Genomic DNA, 15,877 nt, shown 5'->3' on the forward strand with positions numbered 1-15,877 from the left:
GAGAGAGAGGGAGGTGGATGGAGGAGGGCTTAAAGAGGTGGAGGAGGAGGAGGAGGAGGATGGTCCTGCTGTCAAACACAGATGCAGATGCAGCAGCAGGTTTGAGGAGGGCACCGGCGTTAGATAATCGTATTTATTCTATCCTGGGAAGCAGCGGGTACCAATGGAAACGGAGCGACGATCGGAGGACTAAAGCACACACATGTAACTCCGTTCACCTCCAGCCCACCGGGAGCCCACGGCCACGGAGCGGGGATGCTGCACGGACGGACGGACGCACTTGAACAGGGCAAACTTCAGAGTGGGCTCAGGGACATCCACAGTGATTCACGGCTGATCTGTGGGCTCCTGTCACCAGTTGCACCTTATTAAGAGGCGCAATTATGCGGACGGTTTGCGCTGAGTCTTAATTAGTGAGAAGCGTCTTTAACAGATCAGCAGGTGAGAACATGAACAGGACAAAGAACAGACAGCCAGGCTCTACTCCTGCCGCCTCCAAGGTCAGAAAACACCTCCTTTTACTCCATTTGACCCATCAACTGTGTTTAGTTTTTTATTTACTTATTTATTTCAGAAACATTGGTAACTTTAACACCAGCTCCTAATTGTTTTCATGAGCCACATTAAAGGTACAATTAGTAATATTTGACAGTATGCAATATCATATATGTAAAGTCTGATGCTTTCTCAGAATTAAATGAGGCTGTTGTCATGCACGATGCTTATCTAAAATGCAATAAAATAAAATAAAATTCTGTAGGAATTGAACATGTAATATAAAAACAAATCTCTTACAGCACATTATCAATGAAGTATTCAGAATGCTCACTTCAGGTCATATTAATGTTACATTAATGTTTAAGCAGCATATTAATACTGCAGTAGGTCACTTTTATCACATCTTAACTAATGCACTGATGGACAGTCTCAAAAATGATCATAAATTTATTTGAAACCAAAAATGTTAATTTTTGCTTGTTACAGTAAGCATCAATGAATGAAGTGAATATTATGTTTGCTTCTGCTTCTAAGAAAGAAAAAAACTCAATTAACGCTGAACTTCTCAAGTGGTTGAGTAACTCTATACTACTGCTGCTCTAATTAATGTTCACACTATCTGACTGTCATTGTATAGTTATTATTTATTTAAGGCAATAGAGTGACTGCTGTCAACTATCTCAGACAGAAAGAAAAAAAAAGAATTGTGTTCAACATAGTGTTTTATGAGGCATCCCTTTGAGTCTCATCAATCATCCGACATATCCAGATATCAACTGTAATAAGTGTCACTGCAGGGAAATGAAAATGTATGAGATTATGATGTCTCCCTTTTATTTATTTGCAAAAAGCTGAAAAAAACAAAACAAAACATGCAGACAGCTTATAAGTATAATGTATTGTCAGAGACCATGAAAATGTGATTAAATTTTAACAAAAAAAATTGTATTAGTCTATTCACACATTTGGGTTTGCATTGTCACAAAAATAATTTTACATTTTTGTTAAATTATTTTTATGGTGGTGATTGTACTTGACTTGTTTTAGTATTTTAACCTCTTGGGGTTGACCACACGTGATGCCACTCTAAGTTGAGAGTCTTTAAGGTCACCCAGTTGTGTGTGACTCGCATCAATCAAGGAGTGGAGTCAGATGAAAAAGTAGAGCCTGCTTCATTTGATGTCATGTCAGATATTAGACTTAATCTACTGGTTATGGAATTATTTGTTCATTTGTGCTATTTATGTATCACTGCAATATTTTCAGAATGATCTGAAATGAAACTGACGGTCTTTAGTACAGTAACACTAGTACAGCACATGTAACACTTTTTAAAACAAGGTTATAAAGTACAGTCTAAATACATTATAAGCACTGAATAAATATATATGAACAAGTGTGCCACATAAAAATAACAATTTAAAACATAAAAATAATATGCTTTTAAAAATCCATCAATAAGAGACTGAAAAAAGTGACTTTGAAAAAAAGTCAGACTGGATACAAATGGTAGAAAATAAATACAATATCATATGAACGTCAGTTACCTCAGAGAAATCACATGAAAAAAAACAAATCATTATCACAAAGCCATATCGCAGCCTGTCCATTTGTAAAGACTTCACATCATGTCTACTTTTGGATCCACTTCTGTTTATTCCTCTGTATTGAATCTGCTGCAGATCTGTGTTCTTGAGTCCATCAAACACCTTAAATTCATTCTACCACTTCCCATGTGATGAGGAGTAGAAGAAATGAATGAATGAATGAATGAATGAGGAAAACAAGCAGCTTGTAGCTAGTTAATGTTAGTGTGTTAGCTAACAAACCAGATTTTTATGGATTGTATGGATATAGAAACATCTTCGACTTCATGGTTTATTATCAGTTCTTTATCTGTGTTGTCCAGTTCAGGGGAAGGTAAATAAAATAACGATTTATGTCAACACACACAGCTGAGCATGAAATGAAGGGATGCACCACTATAAATGGACCAGTACCTCACAGGGGCTTAAACAGAGTTTAACATAACAGTATACTGGAGATGAAAATCGATCTGTCACAGCATGGGCAGAAATCACATTTACAGACTATATTCAATGTATTCACATCATGTTGTTTCATTCTATTGAAAGAACCAAGTAATATCAGCTCATACAGTCAAAATTTTAACTTAACATTAGATGAGTTGTCATGGTTTCCAGTGTGTATGCTCATCAGTCTGTTGGTATGTGGGTCTGTCATGTGGAGCTGAGCAGGTAAAGTATGTGAGGTTTCTTACTGAAAACAGCTACTGGATGCTGCCGAAAGCACACTGTAAGAGTAGTGACAGTGACCCAAAGGACTGAAGTTTGAGTTAGACGGCAAAACAATGAGGCAGTCACTACCAGTAAGAAGGATCTGGTGGAAGCTGCAGAACTGTCACAGTACCACTTCTCTTCTGACAATTTTTTGATGAAAATGAAGAGATGCTGCTTTCAAAGGTACAGTGATAGTTGAATTGCAGTCGTCACCATGGCAATTAGAATACGTTGCCGCCATCAGGATGTAGAAGATAGATGTAGCAGTGTATCACAATTCAGCAAATGTATGAAAAAATCACATAAAACAGACTTAACCTTTGAACATCAACCCTCTTCCACCAAACGGAAAAAATATTAGGTTCTATCCACTGAGGTGTATTGTGTATGAAACTTGATTTGAAAGAGAACATTTTCTAGTTTATGTGTTTAATGTGCGTCTGAAACAACCTTAAGTACACAACTCCAATCTCTATCCACCGAATAAGTCCTCAGTGACCCAGTGAATGTTAAGAGGCTTAAAGATAATTTCAAAATGTCTTTGACTGACTGCTTGTTGTCTTTTTTCATTTCAGTTCACCGTGTGCTTCTCATAATCTCCTGTTAGTTGGACATACAAATACTTCTTCTCTCCCTCCACACATACTGCAGCCAGCATGCCAATCATCAGCAATGCCAACCACGACTTCAGCACCTACTCTATCAGCAGTGACGACAGCAGTCTCGACCGCTTCTTCACAGAAATCCCAGAAACTGAGACCCTCAAAGGTGTGTACTTCCAACGTGCTCAGCTGCTCCGTGACCCCAAAGCCACATATGTTGTGGACCACACCCTGCAGGTTCTTATTAACGTCGGGGGAAACCGCTACACCTTCCCCTGGAGCACCTTGGAGCAGTTTCCCCAGAGCCGCCTGGGACGCCTGCGTTTCTGTACCACCCCAGAGGAGATTGCACGACTTTGTGACGACTATGATGAAACTTGCAAGGAGTACTTCTTCGACCGTAACCCTACAGCCTTTAGGGTCATCCTGAACTTCTTGGCTGCAGGAAAACTACGACTGCTGCGGGAGCTGTGTGCTGTGTCGCTGCATGATGAGCTGGACTACTGGGGCGTGGACCCGGGCCACATGGAGCGCTGCTGTCGCCGCCGCATGATCACCCGGGTGGATGAAGTAGCTGAGCGAGAACGTAAAGAAGAGGAGTGGAGGAAGAAGAAAATGACATTGAAGAAAGCCACCACAGAGGCTGAAAAGGGCTATCGCAAACTGATCTGGATGTTGCGGGAAGTGATGGAAAACCCTCATTCGGGATTGGCCGGGAAGATATTCGCCTGTCTGTCCGTCATCATGGTGATGGTCACCGTGATCAGCCTGTGCATCAGCACCATGCCGGACCTCCGAGCTGAAGAGGCCACGGTGAGTATGTTCAAGTATGGACGTATGAGAGGTGCAGAAAACCACATGTTTTGATATTCTAGTGCAGTATTTTTCAACCTTGGGGTCAGGACCCCACATGGGGTCGCCTGGAATTCAAATGGAGTCGCCTTAAACTTTTAGTAATTGATAAAAAAACTAGAAAAGCACTCGGAGAGCGCAGACCTCCGCCAAGCACAAAAATTCCCCACATCATCGGTGATACAAATCCTACATTTATTTTTTAAAATAAAATCCGCCTTCTGGATCAGATCCGGATCAGCCTTTGAAATGTGATAGAGGACCCCATTGTCAATTCCTGAGTTAAATTTCATGAGTTTTGGTCAATAATTAAGCGAGATATTGGGAAACGAAAATTTTGGCCCCATGTACCAAAATGTTAACGAAAATTTCAAAGTGATCCAGAATCCAGGATTTCTTCCGGATCACCCCCAAAAGTTAATCATTTCTTCCTTATCCCATTTCCAACAAACCCTGAAAATTTCATCAAAATCTGTCCATAACTTTTTGAGTTATGTTGCACACTAATGGACAGACAAACAGACAGACAGACAAACAAACCTTGGCAAAAACATAACCTCCTTGGCGGAGGTAACAAGAAAAAAACCTTCAAAAACTTACTAATAAAAAATATATGGTGAGTTGACAGAGACGATCACAATCCATAAAAGACATAAACTCTGAAGCTGAAACTGAAGCACTGTGGTACTGTTTATCTTTCAAATGTTCATTACCTCCGCCAAGGAGGTTATGTTTTTGCCAGGGTTTGTTTGTTTGTCTGTCTGTCTGTCTGTCTGTCTGTCCGTTAGTGTGCAACATAACTCAAAAAGTTATGGACAGATTTTGATGAAATTTTCAGGGTTTGTTGGAAATGGGATAAGGAAGAAATGATTCAATTTTGGTGGTGATCGGGGGTGGGGGGGCCCATTTCCAACAAACCCTGAAAATTTCATCAAAATCTGTCCATAACTTTTTGAGTTATGTTGCACACTAACGGACAGACAAACAGACAGACAGACAAACAAACAAACAAACCCTGGCAAAAACATAACCTCCTTGGTGTGGGGGGGCCCACGGGGGGGGGGGCCACTGATCAGCTTTGGCGGAGGTCTGCGCTCTCCGAGTGCTTCTAGTTGTGGTCAGTTTCAGATGCTGTAGTTCTTTCATAATTTATAGTTTGAGTTCTTGTTTGTTCAGTATTAATTGTCAGCCTTGTAAATCACAGCTGGACTGACTGTACATATCCTGACCAAGGAAAATACAATTCTCTCTTTGTGCCGTAATCTACACCTGGCTTTTCTGCCTCCGTCCATAATAATATACATTATATAGACTAAATGCCATCTAAAATTAATGTTTATTTGCAACATAGTATAGCAAACTATTACATGATCAAAAACAAATTAGCTTTAGCAAAAAAAAAGTCTCCATTTTGAATGTCTGGTGTTGCCACAAATTTGTGATGTTAAAATGGGGTCGCGAAACACAAAAGGTTGAGAACCAGTGTTCTAGTGTGTTAAAGTGTACCTGTACTGGTCATGCTTACGACATTAATTGTGTTTTGTGTATTACTTGTAAGTGAGAGAGGCGCAAATTCAGTAAAAAATCACCATAAATGCACCACACTGGACCTTTTTATTATGTGAATTACATCCGGGAGCAGAACCTATGGGGAGCAGTCATTGCTGGCCGGAAGTGACATAGTATTGTTAATTCCAGGTGTTGGAGTGCAAGTAAACACGCAGCAGTCAGTGAGTGAGGTTGAGTGGAAAGCACATGTTCAAGAAGCAAACTATGGGTAGCAATTTTGAGGAAATGGGTGTAAATGGTTACCTATTTGATCTGATAACGTGTCATCTTAGACTGGGGTCTGCTGCACGGGGTCAGTGACCAGTCCATCACAGACCAGGTAATCAGACAAAACAATGAGTCTGTGTCAGTACTGGTGCTGGAACAGCCTGTGAAGGAGGCCATATGTCTCTGACCATGTCTGACTGACGGAGCAGTGACTTAGTACTGACGTGTACTTGACAAAGGGCTCTGATGAAAGTTACCCGATGAAACCACTAGTATTACACGTGATCTTTTGAAATAGCTAGCAATGAAAATTCCCTACAGGTACCCTTTAAGTGAATGTGAGTAACCTGTTTGTTCTGACCTATAGTTCTGTATCATGTATCAAGCAGCAACTGCAACTTGAAAGTGAAGCCAATGCAGGAGTGTAAATTGCAATACACCTACAGGGTGGGGAAGCAAAATTTACAATATTTTGATTGAAAGGGATTGAAAGACAGTGTATGACCAATTAGTTTATTGAAAGTCATGAGAATTTATTTGCCACAAGAAAATTGACATAATAGAAAATGTTTTTATTCTATGTGTCCTCCTTCTTTCTCAATAACTGCCTTCACACGCTTCCTGAAACTTGCGCAAGTGTTCCTCAAATATTCGGGTGACAACTTCTCCCATTCTTCTTTAATAGTATCTTCCAGACTTTGTCGTAATAGTTTTGCTCATAGTCATTCTCTTCTTTCCATTATAAACAGTCTTTATGGACACTCCAACTATTTTTGAAATCTCCTTTGGTGTGACGAGTGCATTCAGCAAATCACACACTCTTTGACGTTTGCTTTCCTGATTACTCATATGGGCAAAAGTTTCTGAAAAGGTATGGATAATAGTGTTAGGTATGATTATGACATCAATATATGTTTGGTTTCAAAACAATTGACGTAGTGCCTGCTGAGAAAAAACAACTAAAAGTTCATTGTAAATTTTGCTTCCCCACCCTGTAGTGACCATTATAGTTTTCAAAACCTCATCATAGCTTTCAAAACCTCACTCCCATAGACTTACATTTAACTTCTTTCAGCTACCGTTGTCAGTATTTGTACAGAATGTTCTTTTGTAAATTTACTTGCTGCATGTATTTGGTTTTGTGTTTTAATGGAAGCCTTAAATGTTGTCTGTGTGGGCTTTGACTGACAGGTGCAATTGGCTTGGACGTTTGGAGCTTCCTCTGATTCAGACAGATAACACTAATGTTGCTCCTGTTAATCAGTCAAACTGACAAGACCATCAAAGGACTCTGTTACATCAGGGTTTCATAAAGTAACCATCATCCATCATCTCATTTTTCATATTCCCCAGCTTCATCCTGTTGTCCAAATATGGTCACTTCTGGTTTCAGGAAACAACATTACAATGACCAAAACACAAACTTAAGGCTTCACAATGGTAGTTCAGTAACAAAAATTAGCATAGCATTGTTCAATAGGAACTATTTGTTTTTTTTATATTTCATAGTAGTATTAACAAAGCTAGCATTACTCCCAGAAAACTGACAAAAACTGAGCTGAATTTGTGCTCACAAGTCATTAGCTGCTTTTACACAGAGATCCTGGAAAAAAGATGAGATCCCACCTTTTTGTCACCGCTAAGCGATTTCCACAGCCAAGCCAACGGAGTAACAGAGGTGAGACAGGCTGGACTTTTACACAGCGGACCTGCATTCTGGAATTAAAGGGGCGGTGACGCAGCGCAGTGTATAGTGTGACATATAACTTGCATGTCAGAAATACCCAGAGCATAGCTTTGTAACTATCCTCTCCATAGTCGGCCCGTCTTCCACGGTTCTACAAATGTTATATGGATAGAGTCCTCTGCCCGAAGTGACAAAAGCTGGCAGATCTCGGCGTCTCCCCAGTTCGACATCTTTCTGTTCACGTTGATATGTTTGTTTACTGTACACGGCCCGCACTCATTTTTAAATCCCAATGGTGCAGAGGTGTTGCACATGCAATACGTCATCAAAATGTCACACCTTGGTTGTGGAATGAGAGGTGTTCCTTTTACATGGTGCTCCAGAATCATGATTCCACCTTTATCACGGCTCTGTTTCTACATCCAGAGGCGTAACAGAGCCATGACAGAGGTGGGACCAAATGATCCCACCATTTACACAGGCGTCGTTCTGGAATAAAGGTGAAATATTCCCGGAACAGAAGTGCTGTGTAATAGGGGCTACTGTCACAGACATAATTATAATTAACAGTATCAGTGCTTATTCTGTTGACTTTATGCCACCATCATAGAATAAATTGAATCATACTTTACTTTATGCACATACACTTTATTTATTACCATAGAATTTTGGATCAAATGAAATGTATTATATTTCTTTTTGTGTTTCGTTGATAAAAACTGAACATGGCAGGAACGGCCTGACTCACATATACAAAACCAGTCACTGAAATTTTCAAGCAAAGTACAAAAAATAAAAAAAATATATATAAAAATAAATAAGCAGTGTTAATTATCCAGAAAATGAATGAGGCACAATAAAACATTGCCATTCAAAGTGAGGAAAAATGCAGAAATAATGACTATAAATTCTTTCTATTTGTTTAATGCAACTGCCTTCATGCAGGTGAATGGAGACATGATTATGTAAGGGAATGATTATTATTGATAACTGATGTATGTGATTGTCTAGTAGTTGTGAGAGGACACGTTCTGAGCAGATTATGACAAGGCCGGACAACATGCATTTTATGTCTTAGTGTGAATTAAACTTTTACAGTGGGTGCATCAGCTGAAAAGTCTTCAGGGGAGTTAGTGCAGCCCATTACGTTCTCTGTCCTCTGCCTATTTTAGACAGAACCTATGGGAACACATTTTTGGCAACTGCTTAATCATGTTCCATTTTAGTAAGCATTACCACACCCTCTGCTTTTCCTGTTTTAACTCTATGAAGGCAGACAGGCATAAATATTGACTAAAGTGATTCTTCACCTGTCAGCCAGTGGAAAGACTCTGCGCTGCACTGATGTGATTATGTTTCTGGGCCGGAGTTGCTGGATTGATTTCTCACTAGCGTGCGTTCAGTCAATTGGACTAATCAAGACAAGAAAAAAAATCAAAGCACTCAACAAACAATATAATACATAACTGATGAGATTTAAACAATTATCTGAAGTTGTGTTGGTTAATTTGGCCCAGAGGAAGAGCCTAGATGAGCCCGTTTTTCATTTTTAGACTGAAAATCTATCTAGTACTGCATCTGCAAAACACTGTAAATGCATAAAATTACTATTTAACCAGACATTAAACTGTTTTTTATTCAGTTTGATGATCTAAATTGGTCCAAATCTGATACAGCTGAATGTTTGCAGATGCACCAAGCAATTAAACAAATGTTCAAAGTGGACAAATGTTGCAATAGATAAATGTAAGCTTTCAGCACAGACACAATCCTCTGATGTAGATTCTCATTTTTGCTTTTTATTATTGTTTTGAATGCTGCGACTTCATGACTATGTTCATTATAAACAATCTGAGGAATATTTTCTCAGCTCTTTAACCCTAAAGACACTGAAAGAGATCACAAAGTCTAATCTAACGCAAGTTAATTTCATTGCATTTATTGTTTATTTCGAGCATTTATGCAAGTTCAAAATTCCAAAAATCATTCATTTAAATTCAAAAAGGGGTGGGAAGAAGAAAAAGTTATTTAATCCCACCCTCATTCTCATCATCAAATAACTTAACATAATAACATTTTAAATACTCACTCTTGTGTTTAGACTTCAAGCCAGAACAATGATCAAAATAGGCCTATACCGAATTTGAATAAACTCATTCGACAGTATTTACATTATAGAACCAAAATATGTGTGAAAAACAGAAATAAAGTACATTCCTGGTGGGGTTGCTACAGGTAACAGTTAACCATCAACTTACATTCTGATCATTACATACATATATAGTAAGAAAACTACAATACCACTAATGGTAAAGGGCAGCACATACCAGCAATGGAATGAACAATACCAGAAGGTAATGGACAACATATACCAACTAGATGAGGAACACCAAGCACACATAAACATTGTCAGACAGAATATTGATGTAACATAAGTGTAAAGATCCTCTATCTTTATACTGGGAACAGAATATATATTTATTTTGGCATTGCTTGTGTTGGATGTCCAGACTGTACCAAAGTTTCACTCCACATACAGACACACAATAATGTTTATGAGTGATTCAAGCAACAAAATTGACAAATAAAATGAAATACAAACTATATTTTTGGATGTCAGAAGAGAAACAGTTGGCCTCTTCCAGTTAAATATAACCTGAAGAAAAGCAGTACAGTATGTACTGGACAGTATTTTATGTTCCTCCATTATCTTTCAAAACTCTGAAAGAACTCATATCTGGATTATTTTTTAATGATGCCTGACCCTGCAGCCTGTTCTACTTACCAAACATGAAAGCTCTTTTTATGTGTTAATAACCTCTTATAAAACAAGGTTCTACTTTAAAAATATTGAAAAGGCCTTCCTAACATAACGACATGTCTACCATATTTTCCAAATCCAAATATATTTCATTGAGATAAAAAATGCTCACATTTGAGAAGAAAATTCTTGAAAAAAAAAAAAAAAAAAAAATCATAGAAGGGATTAGTTGTGAAGAAAGTCCTTTTGCTGCCATCATTCAGTATGTTTGTAAAGTCTGAAATAGAAATTGATTTTTTTTTTTTTTTCACTTCAATAACAAATCCTCCACATAATACCTTTTTTTTTTCTTTATTAAACAATGTGGGGTAAAAGAAATCTTGTCTGTATATTTATTTCACACAGATAAATATAGTGTTGTCAAGATGGTGTTAGAAAAATGGTCAGATATGACAGCTTTGAGTTTTCCTCTAAAGGTTCAATCATCATTATCCTCAGAGCATAGTTGCCTGACTCAGACACAAATGGGCAGAACTATTGGGACACACTGGATTCATATGCTTCTTTTTCTAACAGGGGTCTGGGCTACGTAACATTAATAACTAATGTCATAATATAGTTTTATATTGTGATAAATATCATATTTATTATTAATATTGATGTTTATATCTCAAATCAGCATGAAAAGGACATCTTACAGCTTTAGCCATGATGTGTCCCAATATTTTTGTCCATATAGTTTATAAACACCAATTTCTTTCTTTAATGGGAAATTTTTCTTCCTAAGTGAGATGTGAAGAAAATAGATGGTTAGTTGTCGTAGAAACTTATTATTTAGTCAGAACACTTTTTTTTTTGGACATTTAGAGGTAGAATTAAAATCATACTTCAAAAAAACCCCAACAAAATAAATGTTGAGAGAAATTAAGTAAAAACCATCTCTGAGGCATTTTGAAAGCAAAGATAACAATTTAACCAAAACTAACCAATGCAATGATATTTATCCCAATATAAAACTATATTACAACATTAATCATTATTGTTGTGTATCCCAGACCCCTGTTAGAAAAGAAACACCTGAATTCAATGTGTCCCAATACTTTCGTCCATGTGTGTATGAGTTAGGCAATTATGCTATGAGGCAAACGATATGGGATGCGTGCATGTGGAGTGTGTGTCGGAGTCTGTTTTATGCTGGGATTAATTTTTTTTAATCCCTTTCCATGTAAAAATTTGTTGTGGATGAAGGAAATTATACACATCATGCATTTAAATGAATACAGTCAAACCTTTTTAATACCCTGTCCTTCTTTAACTGGATTGTTTCAGGCTTAATCTACTGGGTTTTGAATCTTCATATGCAATAGATTTAGATAGATTGGTTTATCTATTCTTTTGTTTCCCCAAAGATTTAACCATAAGTATGTCCTTCTGTTTGCCTGTTGTTCTGTGACTCCTTTGACATCTTTCATCTACGGATCTAAAATGTTTAGTAACGTCTGAACCACTAAACCTATTAATACATTGAAATAATTGATGTAAAATGCAGTTTGTCATCTTTTCATGGTCATCAGATAGGACCCATCTGGACGTTCAGAGGCTCCGTAGTGAACATGGAAACACCGTCATCTTCTACAACATTAATTCTCCAGTAAAACCCATGGAGTTGGATCAATGACAGTGGATGGACACACTTGGTTTATGTTCAATTAATGATAGATTTTACTGAAGAAGTCACTATTTCTTCAGTTTTCTCTCTGTTTTTGATATAAAAACTCTCAACTTTAAACTGGGCTTTTAAAAATATTTACATAATCAGTAAATTAAATATAGGGAAGTATCTGATTTTCACTGAAAAAACACAAAATACAGAGAATAATATAATAATAAATGGCGATAAATCACTTAAGAAAGGTTAAAAATAGAGAAAAATTAATTTGGGAAGTGCCACAAAAGTAGCTCTGGGTCTTTATGGGTTAATGGGGCTGCATAAATATACTGTTTTTGCACAGACTCACCTTTTGCACAGACTCATTCATTGCACAGACTCTCTAAACCAGTGTTTTTCAACCTTGGGGTCGGGACCCCACGTGGGGATATAGAATTCAAATGGGGTCGCCTGAAATTTCTAGTAATTGATAAAAAAAAACAAACAAACAAACAAACAAAAAAAACAACAACAACCAAACAAAAAAACTTATTACTAAAAATACATATGGTGAATTGAGAGAGACAATCCCAAAACATAAAAGACATGACAAACTGTGAAGCTGAAACTGAAGCACTGTGGTTCTGTTTATCTGTCAAATGTTCATTGTGATCGGTTTCAGATGCTGCAGCTCTTTCATAATTCATAATTTGAGTTCTTGTTTGTTCAGTATTAATTGTCAGCCTTGTAAATCCAAGCTGGACTGACTGTACATATCTTGACCGAGGAAAATAAAATTCTCACTTTGTGCAGTAATCTACAGATTTTCTGCCTCCGTCCATAATAATATACATTATATGGACTAAATGTCATCTAGAATTAACATTTATTTGTAAGATAGTATAGCAAACTATTCCATGATCAAAAACAAATTAATTTTAGCAAAAAAAAAAATTCTCTGCTTTAAATGCGTGGGGTTGCCATAAATTTGTGATGTTAAAATAGGGTCACAAGCCAAAAAAGGGTGGGAACTACTGCTCTAAACACTCTCTTGCACTGACTCCTTGTGGAAATTTAAAGTATTTTTTACTATTGTGTTTTACTATTGTTGTTTTTAAGTTTGTGATACTTAGAAAATACTGTAATTTTATTGCTGACAAATCTTGCATATAGTGCTGTACGTTACACATCTGTGTTCTGGAAACACTGGTGTGACTGCCTCATGAAAGTATAGAGCTTAAACTATCTATCTATCTATCTATCTATCTATCTATCTATCTATCTATCTATCTATCTATCTATCTATCTATCGATCTATCTATCTATCTATCTATCTATCTATCTATCTATCTATCTATCTATCTATCTATCTGTCTATCTGTCTGTCTGTCTCTGTCTGTCTGTCTGTCTGTCTGTCTATCTATCTATGCAGTACTGATTTGATGCTCTGTTGCGTCATTCACAGTTCGAAGGCATGAAGAGGCTGAAGTCCAACACATAAAGACAGTGTGAGTGTGTCCTCTCATCCTGTTTATCTTTGTGTTTGCAGGGTGAGTGCTCCCAGAAGTGTCACAGCATGTTTGTGGTTGAGTCCATCTGTGTGGCCTGGTTCACCTTGGAGTTTCTGCTGCGATTTGTCAATGCCCAGAGCAAGCTGGCCTTCGCTCGCGGGCCCCTGAACATCATCGACGCCATCGCCATCCTGCCGTACTACGTGTCCCTGGTGGTGGATGTCAGAGATGAGTCAGATGAGGAGGTCAGCCTGAGCGCTGGCAGAGGATACCTGGACAAGCTCAGTCTGATCCTGCGGCTCCTCAGGGCCCTGCGTATCCTGTACGTCATGCGTTTGGCCCGTCATTCTCTGGGTTTGCAGACTCTTGGGTTGACCATGCAACGCAGCACCAGGGAGTTCGGCCTGCTGCTGCTTTTCGTCTGCGTGGCCGTGACCCTTTTTTCACCCCTCGTCCATCTAGCGGAGAGTGAACTGGCGCCGTTTGCGGCCACGCCCCCACATCACAGCTTCAGCAGCATCCCTGCTTCTTACTGGTGGGCCATCATCTCTATGACAACGGTCGGCTATGGCGACATGGTGCCGCACAGCATCCCTGGACAGATAGTGGCTCTTACCAGCATCCTGAGTGGAATCCTCATCATGGCTTTCCCTGCCACCTCCATCTTCCACACCTTCTCACGCTCTTATCAGGAGCTCAAACAGGATTATGAGCGGCTATGGAAGGAGGAGAGAAACGAAGAAATAGCTGCGAAATCAGAGGAGCCTTTGACCAAGGTCCATCCGTCACCAGATGAACTCGCGCCAGTGTCCAGAGCAGATAATGATGTACTAATGACAAGCAGGAATCATCAATCCATGCTCCCATCTACAGCTTTCTAATGGAGCAGGAAGTGAGCAGTCAGACACATTCATTTAGTAATTACATGATAAAACTGGTAACACTCAATTATATAATTTATCTTATGTAAGTAGATTTCGACTCCAGAGGACCGTTACATTGTGGAGTTTAACTTCCTGTCTGTCCACGTCCATGATCAAACTTTAAACTGTCACTTATCAAACCATGTATTCAGCTCGTATATATCAGCAAATACAGCACTGCACTATATACTAACTAACTGCTTAGCACCTAAAACTTATTTATACTTTAACTTTAGGGATCAAATGGGAAATAGCACAAATGAAGTCAGCTGAAATATAATGGGAAGTAAAAAAAAGAAAAAAAAACATCTATTAATCTAATCTAGTAACAGATTTTGAAAAGTCCTGTCCTGTTTTTGTTCCATTTATTTTGTGTTTTTGACTTTCTGATCACACCATCAATAGAGGTAAGAAATTTTCATGAACCAGATGTTGGAATGTCCTTCAGCTTGATTTATACTTTGGAAAATGTGTAAGAAATATATAAATATTGGGCTAGAACACATAACACCACTGTTTATCTGTCACGTCTCTGTCTCTCTGTTTGTCTGTGATCCATTTTGAAAGGTATAATAAAAGCATCTGTTCCTTTTTTGTTTCCTTTTCTGTTTCAGGTACTTTAGATATAAGTACATATTCTCTTATTTGCGTCTTGTGAAGTATTTGAAGCTAAGTAGACCATCCTTGCACTCACATTTGTTGTTTTTTACTGCTTTTAAAGACACAGATGGAGAGTTTTGAGGAACCTCTTTCTGCTGTGGAACTTCTTCAAACAGTGTTGTTGCCACTGTTACATCCACTCAAATGACAAACAATGGAGACACTGAAGAGTTCAACAATCCCTTCTTTATGTCCTTTGCCACCTTTTCATTTCCTCCACTCTGTGCTCCCCACTGTTTTCATGTAGAAGACACAAACAAACCAAAAGCCTCAAATGTGAAGCTCTGAATGTAGGACTGACACTACAGAGTCTGTCTGCCAAACTCCCCAAAAAAACCCCCCACCTCACTGCATAACAAAAACCACCTTTCCCACGGCAGATTGTTTTATTTTTGTAAAAGGATACTAAAATCACATCCACTTTATGTAGCCGCTTGCTTACAGGTGCAGATGTGGATAAAGTAAGTACGTTTGAACATTTCTCGCAGTCTCTTTCATCCGTCACAGAATTATATCCACGAGGTAATAAGTGTACAACCAAGAGACAAAATCTAAAAGAGGTGCAACAGTACTCCTATTTGAGAAATTTTTGTGATCAAATCACGAGGATGCAAAAAAGTGTTATTCAGATGTAAATCTTTATAGGACGTGTTTGACCT

At 38.2% G+C, this 15,877-nt stretch overlaps 1 protein-coding gene across 2 annotated transcripts; it reads left to right on the forward strand.

Moving 5' to 3' along the window:
- The first annotated feature begins 58 nt into the window (after positions 1-58).
- Positions 59-15,151, forward strand: LOC115416932 (potassium voltage-gated channel subfamily G member 4-like). 2 transcript variants are annotated; one of them, XM_030130800.1, is made up of 3 exons: positions 59-500; positions 3,374-4,213; positions 13,674-15,151. In XM_030130800.1, the coding sequence occupies exons 2-3, from the start codon at positions 3,455-3,457 to the stop codon at positions 14,514-14,516; spliced, it is 1,602 nt and encodes a 533-aa protein (XP_029986660.1). In that variant the 5' UTR covers positions 59-500; positions 3,374-3,454; the 3' UTR covers positions 14,517-15,151. The 2 variants fall into 2 exon arrangements, with proteins under 2 accessions (XP_029986660.1, XP_029986661.1); XM_030130801.1 differs by having other exon boundaries at positions 59-441.
- The last annotated feature ends 726 nt before the right edge of the window (positions 15,152-15,877 follow it).

The sequence above is a fragment of the Sphaeramia orbicularis genome, chromosome 3 (assembly GCF_902148855.1).
Source record: "Sphaeramia orbicularis chromosome 3, fSphaOr1.1, whole genome shotgun sequence".
NCBI lineage: Eukaryota > Metazoa > Chordata > Actinopteri > Kurtiformes > Apogonidae > Sphaeramia > Sphaeramia orbicularis.

Coding starts and splice junctions, on each gene's coding strand:
- LOC115416932 (XM_030130800.1), top strand. CDS start 3,455: ATGCCAATCATCAGCAATGCCAACCACGACTTCAGCACCTACTCTATC. Junction 4,214..13,673: donor TCCGAGCTGAAGAGGCCACG/GTGAGTATGTTC, acceptor TTGTGTTTGCAG/GGTGAGTGCTCCCAGAAGTG.